General features: G+C 38.6%; 1 protein-coding gene across 1 annotated transcript in view; it reads right to left on the bottom strand.

Moving 5' to 3' along the window:
* PCDH19 (protocadherin 19) overlaps nucleotides 1-25,515 on the bottom strand; it is a 102,580-nt gene that overhangs the window by 13,250 nt on the left and 63,815 nt on the right. Inside the window, 1 exon segment of the mRNA XM_033121349.1 lies at nucleotides 24,346-24,515. Within this exon segment, the coding sequence (XP_032977240.1) occupies nucleotides 24,346-24,515 (170 nt within the window).

Genomic DNA, 25,515 nt, shown 5'->3' with positions numbered 1-25,515 from the left:
GGTCACACTATAAGGGCTTTCTCTGAGTTGGCTCAAACTCTGAACATAAGAGTAGCAGGAGGCTTTTGGGTTGAAATGACCTGAGTTAAGACACTCTTACACAGCTCTAGGAAAGTCTACATATGTAAGAGGATGCATAGTAAGCCTAGATTATGGCTGCAAAAAAAAAAAAATCACAGACACACCCACATATGCATGAGCACACACACACCGCCACCACCACCACCAGTCCTTATTATCATGAATCCTCATTTCCATTCACAAGTTAAAATAGTGGAGCACTGTATGTCCATTAAATCTGAATAAAGCTGGAAAAGGTCAATGGAACAAATCAAAAAATTACTAAAAGGCAGTCTGGTAAATTTATATGCTCTGTCCATTTAGTACAGATCATGTATCTTTACACACTTGGAATAATCAGTTTTTCCAAAACATTGCATCTCCTAAATTCCAATTTTATTGCATTTGCCCCTTGTTGGTTAAAATGTCAATCTTTTATGACTGGATCTGTGAAACATGGGACTAATGAAGGAATGCCATGCTGTGTTTGGAGAAGCCCTGAGGAGTTGAGTTCTATGTTCACAAAACAAGACAGCACTGGGAGTGGAGAATTTGAAGCTTCATTCAAGCCTGCATGATTTCTATTCTCTGAGATTCCAGTTTGGCAGTTACAGAGAGGGAGGGTGCAGACTTGTTTAATATACAATGTTGAACTCTAGCATAAAATATTCTAAGAGTAAATTGAAATTATTAATTAAAGAAAAGGCCTTCTTAGACCCTTGAGCTTTCTTATCCCCTTAATTCCACTTTGCAATCTTTTTTTATTTCCTTCTATCAGTTAGTGAACAGCAAATAGTCTAGCTCGTTATTAAAACTGCAGGTAAAATAATTAGCTTTGGCAAAAATGCAAACAGCACCTATACGAAGAGCTAAGGATCACCATCTGATCATATACAAAGACATCACACAACTCCTTTATCTAATCCTAATGGTCCTGGATTGGGGACAGGGGGTAAAAAAAGAGTTGGAAAGGAGAAAAGAGTGGAGCAGATGCAGAACTATATTTTAAAACCTCCTGCTGGCGTTCAAAGAGCTCTCTGTTGTTATTAATCACACACACACACACACACACACACACACACACACCACAGAACTGTAATGCTGACATAACTTCCTGGATAAGATGCTTATAGGACAATAACAAATGAGGACATTGATGAATGGTTTTATTCTCCTGGGGAATCTCTGTCCCCCTTCTATCAGAGTTTATGCAAACTGAAAAATTTATATGTTTAGCACCCTGTTATCCAGTCCAATATGGGAGGTCAGTAGTATTTCAACAAAGAAACCACTCATGAGTAATTATTTTACAGAGACAAGAGTGGGAAAACAAACTGTTTGAAATGAGTCTAATTCCTTGTGTGGCGGCTAATAAAAAGAAATATCTGAACACAGTGCTTGAGAAGCATTTTTGTACTGTTCAATAGACTGAAAATAATAGCCTTTTTCTGGTCTGCATTACCATTAATAACAGCCTTCCCTCCTGGTCATCTGTGTTTACAGAGGGAATAAAGATTGATACAAGAGCTCGCCTTTCTTTTGTACCACCCAACTAGACACAGACTGTCCAGATGATTTTTTTTTTGCACAATCCAACTTTTGTTGTAAAAAGTAAAAATAATCAGAGTACCTAATGTTTCAGAAATTACTTGGGAACTGTGAGGAAGCCAGCTCACACCTCACCTTTAAGGAAGCTTTTGAACGCTCCTGGGAGAAAATCTATCTGTTCTATTTACTTTCTCCTGACCACACCCTGAAGATTGTCCAGGACAGGGGAACAGTAGATTAATTATGCACTGGATAGAATAATCCACCAACAGCAGCTTGTTAGCTCCACCAGTGCATTTAAGATGGAATTGCCTTTACAAAATTTCAACATATTCACAGGCATTGCATAAAGGAAGTTTCCCCTGGAGTTCAATGGGCCTTTTATTCCCACCAGTAAATAGTAAGTGCCCTCATGAATTACTTCTGGTTCCTCTTTTCTCATTTCATCTCCCTGTTTCCATTCCATAGAATTCAACTCATCTTTGCCATGCCCAAAATATCCTTTTGCTTTTCCATTCTGTTCAGACTTTGACTCTCTTCCTTCAGCTTTGTAGCCTTTCCTTATCACATCAAATATTTCTGCCTAGAAACTCATACCTCCAGGGAAGCTGCAGGAAAGCAGTCAGAAACAAGAGCAGTGGCCAAGTCTCTGACAGAAAATCCACCAATAAAGAAAAGGCGTGCTCTCTGGGACATTTCCTCCTTCCCACTCAGGAACCTTCAGTGTAAGCCTGATGGTTCTGTGGGGGCCCCTCCAAATATTAAAAACAGCTGTGTCTGGAATTTCCTTAGCAGGGTGTATTACCAGCACCCCTTACAAGACATATTTGAGGCAAGGAATATTAACTGTTCAGGTACAAACATAGTCTGCACACCCTATAAAGGAGCCCACATTTCCCTATTAGGAGAGTGAATGGTTAACATTTATTGTAAAACAAAATTTAAAAACTTACAATTCCCTCAAATTCCAAAAAAGTTGCCATGAATTTCATGTCTGAGAAAGAAAGGAAGGAAGAAGGGGGAGGAAAAGGGAGGGGGGAGGGGGGACGGAGGGAGGGGGAAGGGGGGAAGGGGGGAGGGGGAGAGGGGGAGAGGGGGAGAGGGGGAGAGGGGGAGAGGGGGAGAGAAAGAGAGAGAGAGAGAAAGAGAGAAAGAAAGAAAGAGAGAAAGAGAAAGAGAGAAAGAGAGAAAGAGAGAAAGAAAAAAAGAAAGAAAGAAAAAAGAAAGGAAGGAAGGAAGGAAGGAAGGAAGGAAGGAATGAAGGAAGGAAGGAAGGAAGAAAGAAAGAAAGAAAAACGAAAAAATCAACAGGGCATTCAGTAAACTACTCAACTATGTGCTCATTGGAAAGGCACAGTCTAATGTAACACTGGTCCTCTCCTGTCCTTCACATTAATATCATTGGGCCATAAGCCAAAGCCTAAAGAAGTGAGCTTCATTTTGGTAAATTGGAATCTCTCGTGTCAGATATAGTCAGCCTGACTAATGGGAACTAGAGCTTGCCAAAATCTACAGCCTCCCTGTCTGTTCCACCCATCAAATATACTTAGAAGTCCCACGGCACAAGGCCAGCTGTCTACAGATACCAATCAACTATCAATAGCTTAAGTGTAAGTGATTGTAGATGAAGTACAAGCCAAATGTGTTTCCTTTATCATTGCAGGAATTCCAATGTTATTATGGCACCCATAATGCTCGTACCTAATGATTCAGATGAACAACCCAGGAGCTAAGTGTTATGGGATATTCTTCACATGCTACGATTACAACATTCAGCAGAACACTAATAGGCATCCCAGTGTCCCATTCCAGGGGCACCATATGGACAGGATTGACCCCTGTCCTGGTTAAATATGATGGAAGATGTAGGGGTTCCCATATGCCCTGATGCTAGTCTGCAGGCCTGTTTCTGCCTCTTCAGACTGTCACAGCTAGTGAACAAAGGAATACATGTGTATACAGCATAGCCTAGAACTATTTCCCTGACATCCTGATATTGCATCAAATGGTAATTTATTGAATTTTTCCTTCCTTTCTATTCTTGAACACGTCCCATATGATTCAAACTCAGTGCTCTACCAAACTCATTTGTCTTCTCAAACCAGAGGCTTCCCATCCTATAAAAGAATATTCTGTCTCAGAGACACTGCTTTGAAGTGAGCCGCTCAAGAAAATAGTTTTTCAATAGCCAGTTGTATCAGGAATCAATATAACTGACTCGGTTATTCCTAAACACAATAGCATCCCAGTGCATTTAAAAGATGATGCTTTGTTTTCTTCCTGGATCAGGACCATGTCCTGACATTCACATCCAATGGAAAGCCAACTGCCTTTGTGTTAACTGTCACTGACGTTCCCCCATATACAACCTGGAGAACCCAAGACATGGAAACCTGCTATCTTATCAGAAAGCCCACACACCTTGGAGCTCAAGAATATGCATGCTCATGTTCCTCTTTAGAGGGACAGAACAATTATTAGATCTCAGGCTCTAGTAAAGAGAGTCAACGTTGACCATAATCGTGGGTAGAGGGTGGGGAAGAAGTAATTGAATGATCTGTAATATTAGGTTGGTGCAAAAGTTATTGCTGTTTTTGCAATTATTTTTAACCTTTTAAACTGCAATTACTTTTGCACCAACTTAATATTTGTATTTGTTAAGGAGAAACAATGCTTTCTTCCATAATAACTGTGCACATATGTTAAAAGTACTTAGTATTAATGAACTAGTCATTGCTTAAACAAATCTCAAGAACAAAGGTGAATCCAGAAATATCAGAATAAATTGGTCCTTTCCAAACAATATTTATCTGCTGTTCCTTCCAGTGACCACAGAGAGACTCAAACTATACATGCAGCTACAGGTTTAAGAGATACTTTATTTTTATTGTCACATTTAATATCTGTGGCTTCCTTATTTTGCCCAATGTCTTCCATTTCTTTGTTTCCTAGCACCATTACTGGAGCATTTTTGAGGATATGGCTTTAGATTTTCCTATCCCTTGCCTCGTTCTCAACCCCTACTGATAAGAAGCTGTAAAACAGTATAATTAACACCAGCTGTCCCATCTTCACTTCTGACTCTAGGAACTGAGTTAGCTGAACTCCCAGGGTGTGGACTCGAGTGGGTGGAAGAATGTCTGGCTCCAGCCCAGCCATGGAGGGCCTCTCCCAAATCGAAATCCTCCTCTATTAGACAATACCTAAGTTCTTCAATCATGTTTACACAGCTGGAACTGTGCAGACCCTGAAAATCATGCAAAGCACCAATGGGGTAAGACTGCTCCCTGCTTCAGTCTGGATTTAACCCTGTATATCTAAAGAAGAATAAATGAATGTATTAAATTCCCTGTGTTAGGGTAATGACTACTGGGAAAGAGAAAAAGCTCCCCTTCCTGGGCAGAGTGTTCATTACCACTATTGCAGCAGTGCACAGGTGTGAAGCTTTTGTCTGCTACCAAGTAAGCAGCAGCCAATAAAAGCTCAGTCCAGAAGGAAAAGCTGTAATAACAGGAAACACAACCATCCATTTTAGAAAACAATTATTTGTATGACTAAATTGAAAAACTAGCTATAGTGAAGTAGGGTTTCTAACTATTTTGGCCTTTAAGAGTGTGGGTGAGTCTGCTGTCCCCCTCACAGAACCCCTGCCCTGAGTTTGTATATTTCTGCTCCCCAATACCAAGGAGAGCCATCCTGCAACACCATCAGCTCCCAAAGTAGAGAAAAAACAGAGTGTAAGTTTGGTCCTAGGCATTTGGCAACCATCCCAGGTGAGAACCTAAGGCCATAGGGACTGTCATGCGGGGTGTCATGCGGGGTATCTGGTCAGGCTCCCCACATAAAAACGCAGGATATGGTGAGGCCAAAAAGGGACACCCATGGAGCCATAGATAGGGGAGTCATACCACTATAGTCTCGCTGGCGGCTGGGTTGGAGACACAGGAAACAGGAGCCACACTATCTGCAACCTGCCGTCCACTTCTCTCTGCCAATCAACCTCACTTGCTAACTGCAATCCACTCTTGCTAGCTCAGCCACCATCTTCTTGCTAGCCCCCATTGGCTGCTAGCGTAGCCACGGCAGTTATATTAGTGGCCAATGGCTCACTGGTTATAGCTGACGGCCAACTAGCCACAGCTGATGGCCATCCAATCACAGTTGATGGTCATTTACTACCTGAGCCAGCACCTTTCCATGTGAGGCCGAGAGCCTGGAAACTGCACTCCTGGCTCTGTCCCCACAGGGACTTATGAAGAAAATTTTTAACATTGCTAATTTGGGGGTGGGTGCAAAAAGCAAGGGCAAAACTTTCTGCTGTCGTACTATGTTTGCTTGTCGGGAATCAAAAACAGGCAAGTTCTCTCCAGAACTTCGTTCTCTCCAGAAGGAATGAGGTATACATAAGTCAGATCTACTGGAGCAACTCAACACTTAATCTGCTCCTTGCCAAAAAGAAGCTTGCTACTCTGCATCACATCTGAAGCCAGCTCCTGTCAGTGAAGTGTGCCTTTGAAAAAGGCACCATCCTTCTCCCAGAAGCTCTGGACAGTGGGCTCTGGAGTAAGACGTCCTGGTTCAAGTCCCAGCTCTACTGCTTAATAGCACTATTAAATTTTCTTAAAGTTATTCTCCGTGCCCCTTTTTTCTACCTGTAAAATGGGAATGATAGCACTGACTTCATGAAGTTGTTGGGATAATTAAAAGTGGAAATACACATAAACCAAGCTAAACAGTGCCTGGCACAAAGGAAAAACTCAATACGTGTTAGGTATTGTTATCCTCAGGAAGCTCTAAGTCTTTGGAATACATGGAGTCCTAGCTGGCCTTATCCTTATACCATGTAGCCAGCTACTAGTGGGGTATGAAAGAAGGGCTGCTGGGAAAGACCCCATGTTAAAGACATCGCCCTCATCAGGCATCCTTGGTGACCCAATTGCCACCATTAATTATTCCTTTGTATTATCACCACATTAAGATATCAAATGCTATTTGGAAAGGGAGAACAGTGCGTTTCATAGGACCTTAGAATAATTAACACCTTGAGGAAATGGAACATGGAACAGATAAGTTTATATCTGGAAGTAGGAAACTTCACAACTGTGGGCTGCTGCAAGCAAAGAAAGCCTGGGAATGCAGGGCCATAAGTAGAAGGGCTAATGGTGAAGGAAACTAAGAAAACCCAAGGAGGCTATTAGATGCATGTGCTCCCAAATGGATGGGATAGTGTAGGCACGTAGATATAAGTGGCACTGTAGACACAATTTTGCCAAGGGCTCGCTTGCTGTCATACTGCTTCTGAGAATGTGAGCAATGCTCTTTCTCTCTGTGCTTTCTTTCCTCCTAGGCACAGAGCTAATTCTGACTGTCTGCTGTAGTAGATCTCATCACTTAAAGAAACACATACACACACACACACACACAATGCATTCAAATTTTAAAAATATTCCTCAGAAAGGAAATACTGACAAGATGCCCAATGTGCTAAGTATGAGGAATTAAATTGAATGAGGCACTTGGGGTGGGAAAACAAAAAACAGGCTGCTCGACACACATTTGGAATGACAGTACTAAACCGACAATACAGAAGGTTTCTGGCTGATCGCATTATGTGAGAAGGGAGTTGGAGTGGAGTGGAGAAGCTCACTTGCTATCTTAGCTATGAGAGCAAGGTATGATACATGCAAATCCCAAAATTAACAATGGAAGTGAGTAATCATAAATTCCAGAGGAGCAAATAAAGTCAAAGCACCTAGGGAAAAACAGCAATCACTTTCTAAAATATAGGTAAAACTAAAAGACTAAAAGTAAAATACTAAAAACTAAAAGTAAAACTGAAAGACCAACGAGAAAGAGGGCTTCTCAGGAATTAGAGAATCTGTGAAGTGGACAAATGAGGATCATTTCTTTCAGGGACAAAGTACATTTAGTATCTTCTAATCCTCTATTTCTCCATCAAAACTACATTAGGAATATTGGGCTAGGTTCTCCTCATAGATGAATCAGTGTCTCAAAAGGCTGAACAGTGGGATCACTGGAGATGATGAGGCAAGTAGAGCTCTGAACGATTGCTAAATCCCCCATTTCATATGAATTAAGCCCCCAAAAGATTGAAAGGCACCGAAGGCAATAGGAGCAACTCTGGCCATGGGATTTGGGAGTTCCATTACCAGGAGATGGGCTACTAGTCCTGAAAGAATGACCATCTAAGAAATCCAAGGAAAGAGCTAAACATTCCATTCTGGGAAAGGCAGAGGCAGCTGCCAAAGCATCAGAGAGGGAACAGCTGTGTTCTTCATTTAGGGGAAAGACCTAATTAAATTGAAAATTGCAAAGTATTCAGAAATGGATGATTCAGTAAAGGAGAAGGATGATAAGAACATGAATCGGGTGTAAAAGGAAAGGAGTACCATTTCCTTGAAAATACACACACTTGAAAGCAAAGTTAAGCTAAATACATGCAAACAGAAGTCAAAGAGGAGGAAGAAACTCAGAATGTTTAACACAAGCTAGTTCTACCAATGTTTCACCTTAATTTCCCTTGACACAATGGAAGGATTTTTACACCCCAAAGCCCCATGGCTAAGAGTCAGATTTCCCATCCTGCCTTGCTCTTTAGAAATACAGAGGAAATTCCAGGCAAAATGCCTTCCACTTCCCAATAATCTTCATAGTAAATGAACAACAGAGTCATAAAGTATCAGCAATAATGAACCCCTATAAATTATTTCAGTCCAAACTCTTCATTTACAAATGAGAAACCAGGGCCCAAAGAAAGGTAGTAAGTTGCTTGAGATAAAAAATGGAGTTAGTAACAGGTCCAGGACTTGAGTCCAAATGCCTCTATCAGGTCTTTCCCCCTGTACAACAAAAACTCCAACAAAAAGGAAAATAAATAGTAAACACTTCAATAATTATTGGGAAGTGAAGAGTGATCACAAGTTGTTTTAACAATGTGGAAAATATGTTTTTAGATCATCTTTGAGGAATGACCATCAACAAAATACTCATACAGTGCCACAAAGAAAAAGCCAATCTTAACTGACTGAGCCTCAACAAACTTGCAGTACAAAAAGCCAAAAAGCATGCAGCCATCTGATAAAATTTCTGACATTTATCTTAATGAAAACATCTAATCCAAAATAGCCCAGATCAGAAGAAATGATGAGGAAAACAGAAGCTAAAGACTTGAATTACACCAGGCATTTTTCAAAAGAAAAACTTTTAAACCGAACATGAGCAAGAAACCAGCAAGGTTAGAGGGAAGGAAACTTAAGAAGACTCAAGCTGTGATTCAATTGAAGTGTCGCGGTCAACAGAATTGCAGGTGACACAGATAACACAGCAGGCCAACTCTAAAAGTAAAATGTAAGCAACAAAGTGAAAGGCCAATTTCTATACAGATGCCAACACTGTAGACACACCTGGGTACTATCAAACACGCCCCCTGGGCTAGTTAGGCACACCAGTTATTTCCTTCCATCTCACAGTAATGTTTCTGACTCCCTGATCTTTCTGGCATTACAGCTATATTCTGCTGCAGTTTCCCTAAGCAGCATCTTTTCTAAACTAGAGGAGGTAGCCCTTTCATAACAGGAATGAAAACTTCCTGCCAGTCCAGTAGGCTTTGAGATTTCAAATGGAAAAACAGAACAATGCCCTGGAGTCACATAACAAATCCAGGAAACAAACTCTCTTCTGATCCTTGCCCTGTCTTAGAGTAAATCACTTCACCTCCGGCATCTATAAAATGGGGTAGATGAGAACTGCCCTGGGCATCAAACATTGGTGGATAGCATCTATTTTGGGTAGTGTTCATAGTAACGGACTGATCAACATTTGTTCACTGAGGGTCTTGTCCATTCATAGGAGTGTTCTATGAGCTGTGTGGAAGGAAGGAAACAATAGTAAAGAAGGCAACTGTACCAAATGAAAAAGAAACCATAAAAATCTTCCATAAGGAAACACTGAACTACTACAACCAAAAACAATTTGTACTCAATATTATTAAAAATATCTATTTTTTGTAAATATATAATGATGAAATAGAAATCATTCCTAGAAAGAAAGAGGATACAGTCAAGCTGAGCTTAAAAGGGGGAGTCTTGGGAGAAGAACTAAATAAGAAACATCAAGGGGAAAAAGTATGTGCAGAAAGGGGGAGAGGGAGGAAAAGGGGGAGGGAAAATCTGTAGTAAAGTTAGCAGTTTACAACTGACTCCATAGAAGAAAGGACATGAGATTAGGCTTAGAGTGTTAGATTTTAGGAACAGACCGACTGTGAGAGGTACCACACGTTAGCCAAAGAGGAGGAGGTGTGTTTAACTTTGTTCAAGGGAAACTGGAGACCGTTATCAACTAGGAATAGCCACCTTGCTTAAGAGCAATGAACAATCTAAGTCCGTTGTACCCTTAGACTTATTTGGCCCCTTATACTAGGGCAAAAAGGCACTTCTTTGGTAGAACTTCACTGGCCCTTAGTTTTTAACTATATTTTTTTTTTCTGAAGTAGACATGAGACCTGCTACTTCAGTTTGATTTTTCACCCCATGTTTCATGACATTGCCATTGAGCAGCTTCCAAGAAAGGAATGCCAAAGGGAGGAAATTAAGATGAAAGAGCAATTACCCCTCAAAGCAAGCACACCATACCATCTGTTAACTTGGGCATGGCATTCATTACAGATCCACTGGCAAATGGCTGTGTGCTCAGGAATCTGGAAAGATTGTGTCCAGAACCCAAAATGCAGGATAAAGAAGTTGAAAGGTCCTAACAATCATCAACCCCCTCATTTTGCATTTTTTTAAGGACTTCTAAAGTTTGCATCCCTTATACCTTTTCTTTTTTTTAATTAAAGTTTACTGGGGTGACAATGGTTAGTAAAGTTACATAGGTTTCAAGTGCATTTTTTTTAAATGGGCCAAAAGCTAATTAATGTGATACAAACTGTGTAAGTGTTGAAGAGGTATCAAGTAAAGGAGAGATCAGGTCAAACTAAGTGTTAATCAAAAAAGGCTTCTTATAGGACTTAACTTTTGCCAGAGATTTTAAAGTGAGAAAGAGATATGGGTAAGTAAAGAAAAGGGAAAGTAAACCAAGAGTGATAATGATTTTTTTCAGCATCTTCTTACCGCTATCATTTTTTGAGTGTCTGCTGTCGAGTAGGCACTTTTCTAAGTGTTTTATATGCGTTACTTCATTTAATCCTTACAACCACCCTATAAAGTAAGTACTACCAGTATCCTCCATTCTACAGATGAAAAACCCAAAGATGGACAGGACAAGCATGCAGTCACATAGCTATTGGTTTGTGGAATACAATGAGAACTGAAAGTCCCTGACTCTCTCAGGTCACTTCTCTGTCTGCTAAATCAGATTGTGCTAACAGTAAGAGTAAAGTGCTCAGTTCAACAGGTCAAGGAGGAGAAGGACACAGGAAAAAACAAACAAAAACAAACAAACAAACAAAAAACTAGCTATCTGATTCACAATCATATGAAAAGGTATTATACACATATAAATATCACTTTGGTTATTGATCCAAGCAGCATTATTGCAACATTGCTCATCAGCCCATCTACAAGGATATGAATTGAGATTTTGAGAGGTTAGTGTCTTATCTAAGGCTTTATGATGAATATATAATAGAGTGAAAACTATAATTTGCAGTTTCTCCAGGGCAACATGGCATTATTTTAGGACTATAATTATCTTTTTAGTATTTTGCATAGCACATGGATTTGGATTTTTAGGAAGACAAAAATAACACACTTCCAGTTACACCAATCATGGAATATTATGTTCAAAAGATTAAAGTGTTTTGTTTCAGAATCTGCCTTTTTCAAAAACACAATGCTTATCCCTGCGTTATAAGTTCTTTTTGCATATCCCTAATTCCACACAGTTCTCTCTGTGTGTGTTTCTCTCTCACTCTCTCCCTCTTTCTCCATCTCCATTTGTTGGCAAACACAAACATATCATAAAGTCCCTTAAAAGCCAAAGCATTTAACACCAAAAAACCATAGCCTGCCCGCTAAATTCAACACATTGTAACCAGTGAAGATAAGCCACCTGACTTACATTAATATAAGACAAACAGCTCTAAGCAAAGCAGGAGTGAAAAAAGAAATTTCATTTATCAACTGTATATTTGAGTGGATCTCTCCTGACATTTATATAAAGAGGATTTTATAAGGGGCTTCGGTGGAATTCTTTTTTCTATCATTAAGAAATTCATTTTTTCCACTACAAAAAGAGGTATAAATCCAAAGGCACATAAATTCACATCATTACTCAGATACCACTGTCCCCATGGACCTGCTGTTAGCTCATTCATACGACAAGGAGGTATGACCTTTTAGGTAGGAGTTGGGCATTTTTCAGTCCATTGGCAGAAAAAAAAAGAACAGAAAGGATCCTTTGCAGGGTGACATTTTTAGAGGAAAACTAGAAATGAAAAATATATCTCTTCATTTATTTTTTAATGAAAGTTTGGGCATGAAGTAGGAACAAAAAAAATCAAAATGTTATCTGCCACCCATTAGCCATTTATGAGCAGTGAGAGGGAGAGCAGGGAAGAATAGGAACGCTGGGGATAGGGGTATGCACATTTTTACATAGTGAAAGCAAAGCAGAGTCAGTGTCACCAGAAAAGAACTTGAGCTTTGCTTGTCTCATCACAGGTGCTCAAGAATATGTGCAGGTTATAATGTAGATTACATCGACCTCTCTTCCAAGTTCCATAAAAGCCTTTAGTGGATATCCTATGATTACGCAAACCAGAGTCTGGGCTAATTCAGAAACAATTGGATAGTGAAGGCCAGCTTTTCAGCATCCAGACATTTCACACTGAGTAGATCAAATAATTATCCAATGTGCCTTTGGACACTGATAGCTTTGGGCAAACTTGTGAGGTTGTCACCCCTCTGTTGTGATTTTCCCCTCTCTGAAACCTTTAGTGTTCAATATTCTGGAAACCACCACCCCCACCACCACCACTAAATTCCAAACTGAGAAACTATCTAATAGCAGCCATTTACAACTTAGTGTGAATTTGAATAAATGCACTTCTTCTCAAGGGATGCTTGAAGTTTGAACTATAATGGTAAAATTAAATGCCTGACCCTCTCTTAAAAGGATCATTCACAGCAGCAAACAGATGAGAGGCTTTGGATGATGGGGTGGTCGCAGAAATCATGCAAAGTGAGTATTTCACTGATTGAATCTCTGTAATAATAACAGCACTTTCTATTTTTTTGAACACTTACTATGTGCGAGGAAGTATACTAAGTACTTTACCTGGATCACCTCACAAGCACCCTGATAATTTCTATTTTTATTCCATTTGGCAGATAATAATATTGAGGGTTCAAAAAAATAAGCAATTTGACTAAGGTCAACAGCTATTAAGTGGCAAAGATTAGCATGATACTTAGATTTGTCTTATTCCAAAACCTGTATTTAGTCACTATGATGCTATGCTTGCTTTTGGATTTACAGACTGACTAGCGATGTCAATTTTGAGGAGAATGGAGTAGGGTCGAAGCAGTTGTACTGATTCAATAGGACTTCCACTTATTAGGTGGAACCTGAACTGATGAGACACTGTTTGTCTGGAAGACTAATGGCAATTAAAATTCTCAGATTGACCTATGAGGATTAGATAGATAGTACATATTAAAGGAAGTCTGTGTTATGCTCCTAATGTCACTGTCAAACTTAGTTTCAACCACAGATATTTGTGTCTTACTTCATTTATCTCTTAACTCTTCATTCTAATTTTCTCTACCTTTCTCAATCAGCTAAGATTCTGACTTTGAGTCTCAGTTTAAATGGCTGTCACTCCTCTGTTAATTTTTTGAATTCTATGCTTGTCTCCCTCTCAGGGTTGCTGCAAGGGATAAATGACATATAGTATAAACTCCCTATCACAGTGACTTCAGGGATTTTTCAGGATTTTAAACATTCCATATTGATGACAGTGGAAACTTAAGATACCAAAGGGGCTCCCAGTAATGCTACATTTAGAATATTAGGTTCTGTGTATACATTTCCAGTATAGGTATTTTGATCTCTAAAGGATCCTAGATGATTAATATTAAGCTTCTGGAAGAAGTACCACTTTTCTAAATCAAATAAAACAATGTCTAACTTTGCAAATCTCACTTATTTAATAGACAGCCAATTCCTCATCTAAACATTCTGTCCTCTAGGATCATGTAAGTCATTTATTTTAGGTAATTTTTATTTAGGACAAATGAGAGAGAAAAGAGGCACTTAAAGGTGCTGTAGATGGACAAACAAAAGCACAGGATGAAGACATGGGTCCAACATGCTTTCAACACTTATATCATAACGCTCTTTACTTAAAAACACACTTCTAGGTATGGAAATTATCAAAGAGGGAGTAGGATGGAGGACTAGAGCACCAAGGAATGCTGCTCCATCACCTTCATAAGTTTGAATGTTGGATGGGACCATTTGATAACCTATCATTTTGAGCTAAACAACTCTTAACTATTGAGGACTTCCCCTATCCCAACAGTACAACGCTCATTCCTTGGGTCATCATCCTGCTGAAAGGAAGCAAAACACATCTCTAATCCCCTCAGGCAATCAAGAGGAATTTAGTCCAAAGCAGAAGGCAGACAGGCAGTCTGGCAGACAAGGCTTCAGCCTGAGAATGGGTACCTTCAGACCATCAACATATAATATTGGAGAAACATCTGCTGCCCACTTCAGTACCACCGGAATCTGGAGAGCATTGTAAATTATACAAACTACAGAAACAACTTTTTCTGGCATTTTAACTACCGGAATATTACAAATTAATCACACAAACTTTACTTAAATGCCAAGTCAGTCATTTTCCTTCACGAAGGGAAATACCACACTAACAGAAGCCTTAAAAGTGGATTGTGTTTCTTTGAAAATTGTATTTTAAACCAAAGATCCAAAGCAAGTAGTTTTTATGGGTCTCTAATTAGCGTCACAAAGGAAACACCAAAAGGTTAACAAGAGGTGGTTAGTTTGGAATGGTGGTTTCCTGGTGCCAGCTCCAGCAGCTCTGTCTGCTTGCAGACTCATTAGCTGCATAGCATAGATTGATTAGAAGCTGAATGCAGGAGAGCTCAGTTGCTGTTTTGGCAGGCTAGTGTGATTCGATACACCTACCTTATAGCTAACTAGGGTCTAACAGTTAGGTAATGGTTTCTTCAGTCAAAGAAGGAAGGTTTTCTTTGCCTTCAACTTCAGTTGACATCAATTATAAATCTGAAAGTGTTTGGTAAAGCTCCGAGAGGCATAATGAAAACTTCTAAGTTGACAGTTGGTGCAAACAAGGTCTGACTCCAGGTCTTTAAAATCCACTTTGTGCATAAACACTGTATTTCTGAATTCTCATTTTGCCACTAAGCAAAATCATCCAGTGTAAGAAAAAACAACCTTAATGGGGTACTTATGGATAATCACTTAACTTCTAAAATGTACAAACAGTTTCATGGGCAGTGGGTCAAGCAAAAGAATTTGCACTTTGGGCTTCACTCTGGACTTTACCATCATTTGTGTTCTAACATGAATAGTCTTTAAACCCTTGGTGCATCAGTTTTTCTTGCAAAAAAAAAAAAAATGGAACAGATATTTATATGAAGCATGTCTCTGGAATAAAATGGTTCCTTGAATTAAAAGCACTAAATTTTCTAGGTAGTGATGATAATAATAATAGTTCCAAGACAAACAAATGAAGAAACAAACACTCATAGACACAGACAATAGTTTAGTGGTTACCAGAGGGTATGGGGGGTCAGGGGTGGGAGATGAGGGTAAGGGGGATCAAATATATGGTGATGGAAGGAGAACTGACTCTGGGTGGTGAACACACAATGGGATGTATAGATAATGTATTATATAATTGCTTGATAATGTATTATATAATATACTTGAAATCTATGTAATTTTACTAACCATTGTCACCCCAATAAATTTAATTTTAAAAAAATGTTACAAGAAAAAGTCAGTTAAAAATAATTTAAAAACTTGTTTCCAAAATAAAAAGAAATAATAATTCCCCAAGTTTAAAATAGTTCCTGTTTGCATGTGAATGATGGTTCAGCTTCTGCAACTGACTTGCTTTGGTTTATCAACACTGGACAACCTCTTACAAGCTGGAGGCATTTTTGTTAATAAGCTGGTTTTTTAATTAAATTAAAATCAAAACCATTGTTTTGGTTCATCTCCCAGATTAGCGCAACTGACAGCCTCATTAATGATTAAAAACGGTAGGTGGTGAAGCCTTGGAACAGTTTGACCAGCCTAAATATCTTGCAACCTATAATGTTCTTCTTTTCCATGTATTAAAAGGAAAAGATTCTATTGTTCATACAAGTTGGAAATTCCATACAGGGTGAAAGAGGAGTGAAGAAAGCAAGTTGTCAAACATCTATTTTTATCCAAACTAAGGATAGAAAGAAGAGACTATATGAACTTAGAGGTGGAGAAAGTGACCATATAGAAATTGGAAAATGGGCTGGATTTGGATTTGCAAACTCATGGCTGGGAAGCTGCCTTGCTGCAATTAACTAAAAGTACCAAGTTTCTGCAGGTGATTACAGCAGTGTTTGTTTACAGATATCTATTTAAAATGGAAGAAACATAGTAAGTTATGCTTATTTTAAAGCAGACTACAGTTGCACTCCTGCCTGACTTACAGTCTAGGTACTAGACCATGCATTAGAAAGAACATAGGCTTAGCTAACTGGAGAAAGGGAAGATGAACATGTTTTTAAGGTTCTAACTTCTGTCAAATTGAAAATCTTCCTCCTAAACTAAGACAGGAACCTAAAGAGTCTCATTTGCCATTAAAGTGGGTATTACTAAGGTTAAAAAGAACTAACAATAAGATGGTGTCATCTATTATTTCAGATTTAACAGCTCGCAAGTTTGTTGTCTATACTATTGTGAAGAATAATGGAGTAGAAGCACTATTTCTGATTACCAGGAGCCCTCAAAAGGCAAAAAGTCTCTCATGCGGCCACCTCAATGAGACAAAACTGAATGAATTCAGCCACAAAGAGTTCATTTTCTGATAAACTCCTTTGGTCCCTTCTGGATTCAGTACCTTTCAAATCACCTCTGCTACACACCATCTCACATATTTCTCTAACTACGCAGTAGAGCTTGACCTGCACATTTTGGAGTGAAGTCCAGTGTTCACCGTTAAATCTAAAAATCCCACGACACCCTTCTGACTTTGTCACCTGCACACAAATGTCCAACCACAAAGGATGTGCTCCAAAACAATTCTAGAGACTGGTATCTCATTGATAATATTTTTAATCTAAGCCATGGGGAACTGCTTTATATTCTCTATACAGGGCAGAATAATTGGTCCTAGGGGGCTTCATTCTGCCCAGTTGCAAAAGGATCTGTTTTATTTGCCCACCTTGAGCTGTGTATAAGCCTCTAAAAAGCAACTTTTCTGATGGCCTTAAAGGCCAGCTCAAACCTTTTCCAATCTGGTGCTTGGTGATTTTTCCATGGCTGGAGTTTTATTGGGGGTAAGCCTTGTAGGAAGAGAAATTAAAAGGACTTTCACGTCAAAAAGCCATATTTCCAAAGTGTATGTGTCAAATTAGCTTTTCTTGGCCCAGAGTGAACAGACAATGAGTCATCTGGTGAAGACAGAGACCAAAAATACCAAGGCAAAGACCTGACACTGGATGACAAAAAGCACCTGTGGTAAGAGAGAAAAGCCATCTCACAAGTTTTTTGCTCAAACAAGAAGAAATAACACAAGATTTTGGTGTTCTTGAAATTGCTTTTTAAATTATGACTGGGCTTAATTCCCCATCTTTACTTCATAATAAAGGGGTTAAAAGGAAAATGAAATGAAAAAAAATACTTCATAAATATTTAAGTGGTAAGTTTAGATTCATGTTTTCCCCTCCTGCTAGAGTTTATTTATAGTTCTTAACCATCTTATGATAGGATAGAACTAATGTTAAATAGATTGAAAAACACAAAGACTAAAATGATCTCCGTAGTTCAATGGACTTTTTGAGTATACAAAACAACCCATATGATCTAGCCCTATAAAACAACTCGATTTGCTTCTCTTCTATTATCCTATTGGCAGTACCCCTGCTTATCATGGCCTAGAGAACATGCTTTATGATGAAGCAATTGGAAAACATTCACCTAGCAAATCACCCAACTAGAGCATAACTTTATCTAGAATACTACATCGGGGCCTGGCTTCCACTATTCCTCCAAAGGGATCCCATTACACCAAAGTGTCCTTTGAAATTCATTTTGCTTTCCAGCTCAAATAATCTTAATTTCTTCACTGATCCTATGCAGTCTATTCCATACTGGACCATTTATGTTATTGGGCCATAAACTCCTACAGAATGAAATTCTTAATTGTTCAGTGTGCTCCCTTTATATAGCCTCCATCTTCCAATGCTTTCCAAGTGCTTAGAAATATAGAAATTCTTAGTATCAACTAGTTAAGAAAGCCACTGGCATTTATTCTCTTGATGAATAATGAATCTCTTACCACAGATAATTATTAATAATAATAAATTTTAAAATAGACATTGACTATGAGACAACTAAAAGTTGCAAGTGGATTAAGAAAACATTTTTATTTAAAAGAGAGGAATAGCGTTTCTGCTTCAAAGCAGATGAACAGAACTTTCCTAAAAAAATTTCTCTCATTGAAGGTCCATGGCAAAATAATGCTAGCAAACAACTGCTAACAACATGGATGTTTCCATTAGTTAAGGACGACTTTTTATTCCAGCAACTGTCTTGCCAATAAAATGTAAATCATGTTTTGGAAGGAGCCCAATTATCTGGTTCAGCAATGTAGTTGAAATAAACAAAAGGATCCACCTGTCACCTCTCTTCCCGCCTGCCCAGTCATTACTGAGAATGAGAATGGATAAAGTTCCTGGACGTCAGAGGAAAAGAGAGACTGGGCATTGAGTACCACTGAGTGCCTCTAAAACAGCAAGTAACTGGGCATGTCAGAGACTAAACTTACTATCTTACGGTGACATTAACTAAAAGTGAGCAGGGACTTCAACTTCAGAGCAGATAAATTAAAATAAAAAAGTTTAGCATTGTGACATTATTCAAATTAGAACATCAAGGAAGAATCTTTCATGATACCCTTATTAAAAATAAGATCTTGATTTTAACGGTCTTATTGTTTCTTTTGCTTTGTCGACACAATACTAATTAGGTTTTTACTAGTCCTAGACTAGACTAGCTCTATTCTTATAATGATATCTAAAATCAGAAAGAATTATTCATTTCATCATTGAGCTGACCTTAGTCATCTCAGTAAACGCCAGATAAGCAAAGCTAAAAAGATAATAACATTCATAGTTAACAGGAGCAGTAGTTGACACATTCAATTCCCAACGCCAGACACATAGTGGGCACTCAGAAATATCTTTGAATAAATGAATTATATATGTAATATAATATATATAATAATGATATATAATATATATATATATATATATATATATATATATATATATATATATATATATATATATTGTTCCTGTCTGGTATTAGAATACTGTATACCTGAGGCAAGATGAAAAAAAGGTGAAAGTCACACATATAGATACACTGTATACATATACATTCCTGTGTTCAAGTGTTTAAACATTTCACCTGGTATATTTTCAAGAGGCTGAAACATTTAAAAAGATTCTGTATGAACAAAACCAGGGGAGAAATAACCACATGAATTGCAAAACAGTATATCTAGCCTCAAAGATGCTAATTCGAGTCCAGTGGGATCTAATCAACCTCTTTGTCGAAGTAAAGATAAAACTTTTTGACAGCAAATGCTATTCTGATAAAATGGAATTTTCAATTACCTTATGAACATCTGGTCGGTGCTACCATTTCTGGAGCCCAGCAGCACACTGCTTTGTAATGTCACAAAATCTTCTCCATTGAGAACTCCCTATTTTGCCAAGAGACTAATTGAAATGAGTGTTTGGAAATTTAGTGAGGTGAGGGGTGAGTCAGGGGAATAGGTAAAAGGATAAGGAAGGAATGTTCAGCCACCGAATTATAATTCCATTAAAAGGCTAGAGGAAATGAAATTACACATTGTTGGTACAGTGGTGAAAGTGTAAACATCTTAATACACCTGTGATTGAAACTAGAATTTGCATAGTATGCAGCCTACAGAACATTTTCATGTATCAGCAGTTGCATTGCACACAGATCAAGTTCTTCAAATCCATGTTTTACACACACACACACACACACAAAAAAAACAAACATGTGAAATGATATTCAGATGATAAAACTAGCAAACAAACAAGGTTAGTAAAACACAGAAGAACCTACACTTCCGGAAATAAAGCAATCATTATATTGCATTTGGGTGCATTTGGATGTGAAAAACAAAGAGACGTTATTGCAAATTTCTGTATGTTGCTTCCATGTGGTATCAATTAGCATGGGAGGGAAAACGATTCAGCGTTGTAGTGAACTCCAAATTAGGTTCATATTAGAGCAATTAGAGTCATCTTTTTAGCTGATGAATTTATAATCGATAATTCAAATTATAAGGGAGGAGAGACTGAGTGTGATTTGAAACAAATTAGTTGGGCTTGGGACTAGTATGTACAGTTCTAGGACATGACCGCCATAAACCCCAATTTCATACCAGGACTACGTAATTAAGTAAGCATAAAGGGAATATCCACGTCATCACAAATGGCCACGCAAAGAAGTAAGGAGGAGACAGGAGCCTATTAACCACAGCACTACTCAACCCAGAAATAACCTCGATAGGAAGAAATTCAAGCCCCTTCATACCTTCAATTGTGCAACAAACCCATGAGCCTCTGGCACTTTTGACCACCCTACTTGTTACTCTTCTTAGAGACTGTCTGCAGAAATTGCATGAGACGAAATTCTTGTCCCTGGCAGAAAGGGATAATTTCACCAAATAACCTGAATTCAGGGAAGCAATGCACTGGTTAAAAGATTTGAGTGTGACTCCCAAACTCAGCACCAAATCACCTCAGAAACCACACCAGGTGGTAAAATCTGCTGAGTGACAACACTTACTTGTTCTCAAGGCACTCTAACAGCTACAGAGAAATAGCATTCCAAAAAGTGCTATTTGCCAGTAGGAAGTACAGGATAAAGAATTTTCCATCACATTCTCTTCTGGGAACAAGAGCTACATACAGTACTGGGGACAGGCTGAGACATATTAATACAAGGGTATTGCAGATGATAAATGAATCTGTTAATTCAGTCACTTGACAATGAGGAAATTCAGCTCAGCCAGTTCATCAACCCACTGACCTGGTTTTAGGCATGTAGAGAGTAACACCAGGATTGATAATAATCCAGAAGGCAGAGATTCCTGTCATTCCCTCTTATCTCCATCCTGATCCAGTTCACGAATGTGTTTGGTTGGGGCAATCAAAACACAATCCAAAGTCAAGTGGCTAAACCTCTAATTTTTACCATTTGAGTGCAAAAGCCTTCTAAGACATCCTCCTTCCTTGGCGATTCTGTGTTCCCATCCCTAGCAATGTTCTCAGGGAAGAGTTACTGAAAATTAAGGGATTTAAGCCTTGAAATCTGAGAGTCACAAAGCAACCTTGACATTCATGCTGAGTATTCTTCTGCTATAGTCAAGTTATAAGAACAAAGCCTAAAGAAACTTTTGGCAGTGGGAAGAAGCACAGGGCCCAGGTGTCTCAAAAAGTGAGAGCAGATATAGTTTTTACTTTTTCTTCAAACACTGGCAACACAATATTAGCTCATTGAACAAGTTATTCCTGCTCAAGGAAAAATTAACAGATGCATAAAATTATCTTTATTTTGAAAATCCTAAGATTCCCCATCAATCACGTGACCACATATATGCAAAGAAAAATGCTGTGCTAATATCCAAATTAGAAACATCACAGAGAGAGCTTACAGACATGAAATACAAAGTGAGCCAAACTCCCCAAAACAAAGATGTAAGGTATACTCTATTGGGTATCTTTAGCCCATCTTTGGAGTGATTCTAACAGAACCAGAAGAAATATTATCAGGATCAGAGTTAATCTGAAAAGGTCATTGTAATCCTTGCTCTTCTCCAGAGACATCCACTCAAACCTCAAGAGTAGTTCAGCTTTGGAACCCTCAGGATTTCAGGGCACTTGGGTTTGAGACGCCCATCACAGTATCAATGAACCGAAGAGACCTGGGATGACTTTTTTCCCTCTAAGAATCTTTGAGACTTTCAGTACCTGTCTGAGTCCAGAGGAGATTTCGTTTTTGTTGTCGTTTCTTCAAGGAGATTTCATTTTCCCTCCTTAATTTTCTACATTGGTAGTCCTCAGAAGTAACAATACCATATTGCCCTGGAACGAATCTAACTGGAACCCTTCTAGTTAGAATAGTTACAAGAACAGGCATGCATGGTAAATTAACTGAGTGCTTTCAACAACTGTGCCTTAGGATAAAAGGAAAAACATTTATTATTAGGTTTGAGATAGTAAAGTGATATAAAATATCAATTGTTGAAATCGTTGCTGTTGTTTGAGGTAGCAATAATCAACCCTAGAGAACTGGTGATACAGTCTGGGTAGCTAGCCTACAGTTTATTTGGTATACAACAATTAAGTATCATTATGGAAAGCTCAGAATTACTGGGATCTCATAAGGAAGAGCCTGAGATGTAAACAGGACCTGAATTCCCTTCATACCTGAACTTTAATGACTCACCCAAATTGAAAAAAACAAACCCAACCATTAGTTCAAGATTTAGCCACTGCTGGAATAATGGAAACAATGAAGAGATATACATGAAAACTGAATATTAAACAAAATGTGAAAGTGTTGCCAAAGTGGAATGGCAAAAGGTGTGGGTGTGTGTGGGGTGTGTGTGTGCATGTGCGTGTGCGCGCGTGTGTGTGTGTGTGTGTGTAATCATCACCTTATATGTAGGAGAGTCTTGGGATAATGCCACACATTTGCTTTAGAATACTCTCATTATTATACAATCTACATAATACAGATACACACACGATATATCCCATTTGTAAGGAACACTCCCTCAGAAAAACTAGCTACAGTCCACTGATTTTGTCTTCCTAGAAAAATGTGACAAGAAATTGAAACAGATGTTGTTCTAGCCAGGCATAAAGTGAGAATCAATTATGATTATTTCCTTTCCTAAAATAATTTCATTTTAGAGAGCATCTAACTAAAGCCCTTTCTGATATAAATGAAATAGCATTTCTTTGAGACACAAGATTAGTAAATGATACATATCAGTCTGTGTCCTGTGACACTCTACTAATCCACTGAGAATTAAATAGTCTCTTTTTCAGTTATATAAATGTTTAATTTTTTCATCTTTAGTCTTAGTAAGTTTGCCTAGAAAGTGTATTATCTCTGCAGATGTCACCACTCACCAATTAGGGTAGGCAGCAGTGCACAATCAGTAGTAGCCTCCCTATAAAATAGACTTTGACACTTCAGTCTACTGGGGAGGGAATATATTAGACAATTTAATAGAATCTACAGTGACTAATTTTTTTTCCATGGAAAACATTTTGTTTTGTGGATCATGCATTTTTCCCCTCTTTGGATTCATTTACAAGACCAAAACAAAAGCATTTAATGATGTTTACAGTGAAATGAAACAGCTGAAGACCAGCACATAATCACCATATTTTATTTTCTCATCTTTAAGTCTTAGCATGGGGCTTCCAGCTGAGCTTGCATCTAGCTTTTCTCAAGACATAGACAAGCATTCTGAAGCTTCACTGAGCCTAAACACCAAGCTGAATTCATAGTTCTTAATTGAAAAAGACGAGCTGTTCACCTAGCATGTTTGCATCAGTAAAACATTGAAAATTACATTTGTGGCCAAGTCCATCTGAACATTCTGCCTTAATTGAACTCTGCTAATGTTTTTATACCCTGGTTTATGCCTAACACAGTTTTAAATAGCTTCTCTTTAGCCACAATAGCTAAAGCATGTGTGGTTGAGTTCACAAAAATAGACGCTTCTTCATACATGAGGATGCCACTACTCCTGACACGTATGTACTTTGAAGTGGTTTTCACATGCACAGAATGTTATACTGAGTCAGCCACGTTTTCTTATCCCGGTCTCTCCTACGACCAATGGTGTGCATCTGTGTGGTAATTAAAGAGATTTGGCACAGCAGTCCCATAGAAGAATGGGAAGTCTGGTACTTTCTCTCTTCAGTAAAGAGTATGCAGTCTGTGGTCAGAGAACAGAGTCTCTCTCTGGGTAAAGTTAACCAGACTGATATGGAAATAAAATCCATCCCTTTGACCTCATTAGTGTGGTGTTCTATGCAACTCGATTGTTCAGTTGAATTCATGTACAAAAAGAGGTATTTATTCCTGGTGAGAAAGCATCTGCTCATTTCCTATGTGCTCAGTGCAGTTATTATTGAAGAGAATGTACACAATAGGTATATATAGTCAGCTTTTAAAATGCCTGGACATTATACAATCCTAGGGGATCCACCCAGGAAAGGTAAAGAAGAATCCGGTCAGGTATCAGGATAGCTCAAAACCCTGTAAGCTGCTGAGGTGTGAGTACAGTGCACACCCTGACAGCACACTCAGTATAATAAAGTAGTACAGTGTGCCTCCAAACATTCCGGTTTCTTTGGAATCTATGGTTGCAACTTACATCCAACCAGCCCTTACCATGGTCAGGCATCTGAGATCCCATGGAGGTCACACTGGTGTTCAGCACATCGTTGACAGCAGTATCACAATACAGGCTCCGCTGGACATCGTGCTCACTGTCAGTCTGGTCGCTCTCCTCATGCCCACTATCCTTCAGGCTGTTGCCCTCTAAGTCCTTGAAGGTGGAGCTGCTGGGTTAAAGAAAGAATGATAATTTACAACTGTGATAGACATGATTTTAAAAATCTTTCAGAGCTAGGATGATGTCAGCTCTGTGGTGAGGCCAACAGTGACTGGATTGCTCAACAAGGTAGGAGGAAGAGAAATTTCTGTTTAAAGATAATGGAACTTAACATTGCAGGGAGGTTCCCAGTCTTGGATGCTGATGTGGCTAATACTTTCATTCACTTATCTTCATTGCATTACTACAGGCAAGACGGAAGAAGCCGCAAATCTGAAACAACCACCTGCAAAGCATATAATCATTTCAGAAGGTATTTTTTTCACTTATATAATCAAAGTAAAATAATAATAGCTGATGTTAACTGAGGGATTACCGTGCATGAGACACTGTTCTAAGTGCTTGACATTAATTAACTTTTTTAATCATCACAGCTCTATAAGAGAAAGGTATATTAATAGATATATAAGAGAAAACATATTCATAGATATTCCCATTTACAGATAAAAAAACAACAGAGGCACATGAAAGTTAAATAACTTGCTCAAGGTCTCACACACAGCCTGTAAAAATGTAGCATATCTATGATCAAACCCAGGTGGTCTATCTCCAGAGCCTTTACACTTAACCACTACGTATACTGCCTCTCCAAAGATACCTACTAGTCAACTGTAAAAAAGGAAAGTGGCAGCAATTGAGGTAATACAATTAAAATGGAAACGATTATCAGGATCAGAGAACTCGGGTCAGTTTTAACTGAGAAAGGCAGCAAGACAGATTTGAAGAAGAGGAGAGGCAGGAGCTGAGAAGAGGATTGGTGATTGGGAGATAAGACAACAGGGAAAAGCAGAAAGTGGACTCTAAAAAAAACTGTGGGTGTAATTATTCCAAGAATATGGAAACTTTCAAGAGTTCAAGCGTTTGTAGGTAATCAATGCGCTTGTTAAATCAATCCACCATACAATGAAATAAGCATACTACCCAAAAACCCCACACCATTCTCATGA

This window comes from Rhinolophus ferrumequinum, chromosome X (assembly GCF_004115265.2).
Source record: "Rhinolophus ferrumequinum isolate MPI-CBG mRhiFer1 chromosome X, mRhiFer1_v1.p, whole genome shotgun sequence".
NCBI lineage: Eukaryota > Metazoa > Chordata > Mammalia > Chiroptera > Rhinolophidae > Rhinolophus > Rhinolophus ferrumequinum.
This window is presented reverse-complemented; position numbering and strand designations above follow the sequence as displayed.